The following is a 7205-nucleotide window of genomic DNA, read 5'->3' as shown; positions in this document are numbered from 1 at the left end:
TATATAAAATATGCTCAAGTATAGTGTGACTATACCAGTGATTTCCTATGTCATATCATGTATAGTGTGATTTTAAAATTGATTCATTATGTCATGTCATGTATAGTATGACTATACTATAGATTCCCTATGTCATGTCATGTTTAGTGTGACTCTACTATTGACTCCTTATGTCATGTCATGTATAGTGTGACTCTACTATTGCTTCCCTATGCCATGTATAGTGTGACTCTACTTTTAATTCCCTATGTCATATAAAAGTGACTGTACTATTGATTCCCTTTGTCATGCTCTAAATCATTGTTTTGCATTATTTGAACATGTAATTTTTTGTTCCCCATATTGAGGGAAATATTCTTGTGTAATCAAATCATATTTTGTAGGTATATTCATGAAATGATGAACTTCACTTTTAGATTGGACACAATAAACAGAACATCATCTTACAGACAGTCGTCATTATGATTACAGAATCAAACCACAAAGAGAAAAAGAACTATACATCTCCATGAAAAATACTTGTAACTAATTGACACAGAAAAGAATATAGAAAGGATAGAATGATGCTGGGCACAGAGATAAGTTTAGATAATCTGTTATTCATATTAGAAACTCCTACTTTCACTTTACAATCGTTACTTCCGGTTTGTAATGATCACTTCAGGTCAGACTAAACATTCTTGGCCTGATATTAATGTAAACATTGACATTAACCCTAGTACGTTCTAACAAAATACTAGTCTAATCGATCAACTAAGACTGATACAAGAGGCTAGTTCTAGATTTATTCCAAGAATCACTTTAATTTTCAATGCAGGTGTAAATCAAGCGCACAAGGAAACAAAAGCTTAGTCCGATGGACATATCAACGCTAAGACTATGTAATGTAGATACACATCACTCTATAACAACAAAAACAGTAAATCAGTAAAAAGACACTGTCTGAATGATGAATACCACAACCAATCAACAGAACATGGTTTATGAAAAGACTCGTTTGCTTTGTAAACTGTCTGCGGTCATTACATGTATTCTGATTTTAAGTGAAAATGCGACATGGGAGATAACTCTAGCCAAATATGATTCATTAAGGTTACTCCATACTAATTATGTGCGTTTTAAACAATACTTGTGAAATATCGGTTAAATTTTACCTCAGTGAAAAAATTATCTCTTTTGCCATGAACCACTATAGAATAATGTATAAATAGAGAAAACTATTTATATGAAGACAAAGAGAATGTTTACATATGTTAGAATGAACAATTTGTATGGAGGACAGCGACATAACTACATACACAATAAAATATTTACAATATTAATATATATATATATATATATACAAAATTACGATTAAAGTCAAAGAGACAATTAAAAAATACAATATATGTGAGTAAACTCAAAATAATTTGACAATACAAAGCAAATATCATCATACGCTACAAAGTGGCTTACATGTAACATAAAATGGATACCTGTTTAAAATTTCGTTGTAGGGTTTTTTGTCCTAGCACTGAGTGAAGAGTTGGGGATAATAACGATTTCTAAACAGGCAGAAAAATTATGTTTGCATTCTGATTGGTCAGTTTGATGTCCATCTACTAATTGGGCAGGTTATAACTATTGCTCATACAATTAACACAAACTAGTTTACATTGATCTGACACACTCACATCTTCCTGTACTGTCGTTAATTGACTCTTAATACCTAACACGACTGTAAGAAAATCAACCAACTAGGTAAAGTCACAGCTAAACAGGAAAACAGTAAACTTGGACTTATAGGTGTTTTCTATAAATGACCATGGAGTAAATAAATTTACATACACTATGTATACGTTCTTTGTTCGTTTACTAGACAAAAACTAATAACTTTCAGCGTGGGTAAGATCTCATTATATGTATAACAAAAAATTATGTTAAGATCAAGTTCTGATAAACACATTCTGTAAACCTGACATTCTTGTGAAACTTGTACTAAATATTTTCTTTGTATATCTTAATCCATTCTTTTGAAACTTGTACTAAGTATTGTTTTTTGTATATCTTAATCCATTCTTTTGAAACTTGTACTAAGTACTTTCTTTGTATATTTTAATTCCTCAGACTATTTCTCTTCTTATCCATTCTGAGTAGAAATTACCTCTCATTAAATAAACTTGCACTTTTTTTTATGAAAAACAACAGATTTGTACAAAAAAGAGCCATGCTAAATAAAGAGCGCTACACGTGCTTTCCTTATTATATTCAACTGTATATATATATATATAACTTGGTACTCTTCAGAACGCTATTGATTTACACATCCTTTTACATTCCTGACAACAGAAGTTTATTTATGATCAAGATCTTTGTTAAGCAGGATGAAAGTTGTTTATTTGCGAATGTACGATTTTTTGTTTGTTTCTAATAATTATTCTAAAATAATAGTAATGTAATGCATTTTTATAGGATATGTTTCATTAACTTATCCCTGATTTACCCAAAAAATGTGGTGCTAGCCCAAAGGTGGCGACAATGTTAAAAAAACGACGATCGTGTTACCGGGTGAAACAGATGAACGAAAATGACACTGGAGAGATTTATCACAACGACTAGGTAATATTTTTCATCGAAAATTGAAGTGGAGAGTACGATGGTGATAATTTCTGTGACATATTTCGATTATCCGGTAATAGGTTACTTCATGATGTCCATAGATAGACACTGTAATCATTACAGCAGGTGATAGAGTAGGCCAATTTTAGCAAGTGTATTTTCTGAATTGAGGATATTGTGCGCCCGGTGACTATTAAAAAGACGGTCGTAGTTTTTTCTTTCGTGATCACCGCTTTGACGGCACTGAATCCAGTTATTCTAGGCAACATGATGGAAATCTATATTCAGAATATGTCTTTCAGATTTCAAAAAAATATTTTTTTTCCACCAGCAGCTCATATTTATTCAGAATTCTCTAATATACAACATAAGGCACGACTACACCTTCTTACTTGAAATTAATACTGACGTTACACGTATATTGATGACGTCATATTACCATTACGTCAATGAATATATATCGAATACCAATTTTCCAATTTTGTGTTAACAATGACGTTTAAGAATTGTATCTTAAAACGATTCATTTTCAGTTCTAAAGTTCATATGAGTTTACAAGGCACTGGTAAATAATGCAACACAGAACCATTAATTGAGAATAGGAAAAATGCAAACGTCCAACTGGTGCTGCCTCGGAAGTATTTTAATTTAAGAATTTCACTATAGCTCCATGTGAGTTGTCTTCTGTAAACATACATACTCAAATCGTCAATTGTTAGAAGTCGACATTTCTACAGCTGCTTCTTGATTCTATATATGTTTGAAGAATCTATTTTGTTCAGATGAAAAACTGAAACAATGTTGAGACGGCCACATGTTTTATAAATAACTCCTTTCAAATAATAGTAAATTGTAGTTCTCTTTCGATGTATGGCTTCTTTGTCGGCCAATGTCCACCACAAAATCTCGTTTCCTGAAGCCGATTGCATTTGTGCAAAAAATCTTATTTACAATAGCAATATCTTTCTAAAACCGATGCATTCTTATGATGTAAAACACAATCAGATTGTCCGCTGTATTTATTCAATCGCAAAATGTCTCCAAGAAGAAGGAATTGTTTTTTATAGTACCGAACTGTTGCTTCGAATTCGGCAAAACTTGGTACGACATTGAATTGAATCACATATTCTCCCTCGGTATTAACGTTACCTGTGTTATGAGGTTTGAACAATGATCTCCACGCATTATGAATGATATTCAGTTTCAAATTTGAACACATACGATGCACGTCCTTAAGAATCAAGTTGATGTTTTTTACAATCCATTGCGAAATTTCATGAACTATGCTAGTGTTAGTAGAATACGACTCGGGAATAGATTTACATATGCAGAAGTTCGTGGGTATTTTCAGATCATCACAAGTCCGGTTTGTACTGATATTCCGAAGGAGGCTGGTTCCATATTTCCCAGCAACTCTTGGGGTCATGTGACCTTTGCCAAGTTCAAGGATGTCGTGTAAGGTTGCAAACACATCTACATTGCTTGTAAGCTTGTTTCTATTTTCTTTTAGATTTTCGTATAAATTACGATGTTCTCTACGAAACCAACGGGGTAGAGAAACATAAAATGCAGGCAAATGTTCCTCCAAGCGACCCTGATACGTATTCCTAATCTGTCCGTATCTGCTGCCATGGTCACCAAATATCAATAGTACTGTATTGTCAAGTAGACCACGTGCGTTTAAATCAGTCAATGTCCTGGTCAGTGGAAGGTCAACCACACCTACTCCGTTGGGGTTATCGTGTGAAGGGTTGGTTACAAATGTAAATGTAAAATGGGGAACATGTTGGTATGTTGTGATAAAAGCTGCCAATTTGTCAAATATCGACTGTAGAATCAATGAGTTTCCTGAGCAGAGTCCATTTCTCATTCTAGAAGTTTCTAGTCCCATAACAAACGGTCGCAAATAATAATCTACAGGGGCGGAATGGAAACCCTTTTTTAGATAATGGAAGGTAGCAATATCTGAGGAATCCTCACCCATGAAGGTAACATAACCAGCTTTCATGAAATCCTTCCAGATAAAAGGATAATTATCAAAAAACCCTTTGGTATCGTTCAGTTCTTCTTTTGTAATACCCAATAGCATAAGAAGTATGTTCGGATATGTATTCAGTCCCGCTTTGTTATACCCTAAAAGGTCAACGGAACCCATGGTCTTTGTAAGGAAACTCCGAGTGAAATTCATATGGCGGATAAAGTTCATATGAGAAGTCGACTCTAGTCCTATCATAACCACATTCATAGGTCTTCTCACCATCGTACCGGTATCTTGGATTGTAGATCTAACTTTATTTCTTGAATTAACTAAAGTTTCGTTTCTGACAACAAAAGCAAAATGTTGCTCTGTAAGAAGTGTGTTGTTTGTACCGAAACAACGAACCAAACAAAATTCGTCGGTGACATTGATCAATTCGGAAAAATTAAGAAATTTGTTTTTCAAAAACATGCTTCGCCTGTCGGTACCTATTGCTTTCACGTATGGTTGATAAACACATTTTGAAAATATTTTATAGTGCCTCTCGATAGCAGTTTTATTGACTACTATTTGCAAATGTTTCTGGTACGCAAGAATATTCCATTTTTTACATTGATAATGTTTTTTTACTTTTATGAATTTTTTAATGGTAGGTTCAAAAGGATCGAGGTGCGGAATCTGACATGCCCCCGTATGGTAGTCGTTGTTTTTAGGAACTCCATAGTGTAATTCTGATTTCAATTTTGTTGAATAATGGTTGGGTTCCTTGGTTACAAAGAAATCCAGCAACCATCCATACCAAATTACAGAATTTAACAAGAATCCGACCAGTAGGAGAGAGCAGAAAAAAGTCTTGAAATCAACCGGAAACTTCATCATCGTGGTAGCTTTTTCCTGTAATGGAATAAATATTCAACACAATAATAATTTCTAAAAATATGTTGACAAATCTAAATTTTTCAGAAAGAAAAAAAAATACACATATTTTCTATCATTTCTGAAAATATACAATAATAAATATGCTTTCGACGAAGCTTCTATATTTTCATATTATCATTAGTGAGTCATTCACGTTAAAAAATCTAATATGAAATAAATGTTCATACTGGACTTTTAAGTCTACATTCCTCAAACTGGTCACTTTCTAACGAGCCATTTACTCAGAGAGTTTGGAGTGCAAAGTTACAGTATGTAGTTAACTCAAAGAACTGAAGATTTTAACATAACACACGCCTATACATCCACATGTTACAATATGTTACGATATCACCATCTTCTTCTTCTTAGTATTTTTCGTTTATCGTGTAAGATGCTTACAGACACTACATGAATTGATTATTGATAGACTGATGGTAAATTGTCTCCAGTGTTCAAATTTCAGGTCGGCTTATTACAAGGAGAATCACTATCACCAATAATGTTTCTATGTGTGTTAATGATTGTACAAAAGCCACGCAAGTGTTTATCACCTTTTTATAATAAAGAGTGAGATACAGTAGAACCAAACAATGAATTAAACTGCATCACACTGCTGTTCGATCTTCTAGGACTCGCCAGTGATGCGAAGGGCTAACATTTTGAAGCCTAACAGGCGCCTAAGGAAAATCCAAATTGATCACAAGAAAAGTCAAAATCTAGTTTGGGAGGTGCAGCAGCCCCATAGTTAAATATATTTTGTAATTTTCATCATATGATTTTAAAATAGCGTCAAGTATAGGTGTATTTTCTAAACCGTGCAACTATTCGAGAGAATAAAAACGTGACAAGCAGGTAAGGGCAATCTTCGGTGACTTGAAGTCAACCAGCAGTGTCTACCTCCTGCTATCTTAAAGATTGTATGAAAGACACGCAAGTGGATAGCACCTTTTCATACGTTAGATACAGTAAAGTCAAATAATGAAGCAAACTGCATCATACGGCTGTTTCGTCCTTCTAGGACTTGTTAGTGATGCTACATCATACAGCTGTTTCGTCCTTCTAGGACACGTCAGTGATGCTACACCATACAACTGTTTCGTCCTTCTAGGATTCGTTAGTGATGCTACATCATAGAGCTGTTTCGTTCTTCTAGGACTCGTTAGCGATGCTACACCATGCAGCTGTTTTGTCCATCTAGGACTCGTTAGTGGTGGTAAGGACCTACATTTTGAAGCCTGGGAAGCAACTAAGGAAATTCCAAAAAGATCAGATTGATTCTAATTGCCAAAGTTATCAGAAGTATCAAAATGAAAATTTGATCGAAATGATACATAATTATAAGGGTAAATTTACAGTAGCACATGAAGATTTAGCTACAAAAGGTCGAAAGGTTTATTACTTTCTCATCCGTAAGTTAGTACAGTTTATCTTGAATGAAAAGACAATGTTATCATTATTTGATACTTACTTATTATGCACTTCGAATTAAGGCAGTTAGGTCTTGGGCTTCGTGTCGAATCTGCGTCAGAGATAGAATAAATACATCAGTTGTCTTTAAATAATTTTACAACTGTTATCTAGCAATAATCTAAAATCTCGCTGTACTTGTAATGTATTCAGTGTCTTGGGGTTAAGTAAGATGTCTGAGACATGTGTACTTGTAATGTATTCAGTGTATTGGTGTTCCAGTAAGGTGTCTGGAAATGTTTAC

The 7205-nt window shown here is 33.9% G+C and overlaps 1 protein-coding gene across 1 annotated transcript; it reads right to left on the bottom strand.

The window, feature by feature from the left end:
* Positions 1-3541: 3541 nt before the first annotated feature.
* Positions 3542-5455, bottom strand: LOC132546243 (uncharacterized). The gene has a single exon (XM_060209952.1). The coding sequence runs from the start codon at positions 5453-5455 to the stop codon at positions 3542-3544; it is 1914 nt and encodes a 637-aa protein (XP_060065935.1).
* Between the last annotated feature and the right edge of the window lie 1750 nt (positions 5456-7205).

This window comes from Ylistrum balloti, unplaced genomic scaffold (genome assembly GCF_031769215.1).
Source record: "Ylistrum balloti isolate Yb309-2 unplaced genomic scaffold, AGI_CSIRO_Ybal_v1 Utg369880, whole genome shotgun sequence".
NCBI lineage: Eukaryota > Metazoa > Mollusca > Bivalvia > Pectinida > Pectinidae > Ylistrum > Ylistrum balloti.
This window is presented reverse-complemented; position numbering and strand designations above follow the sequence as displayed.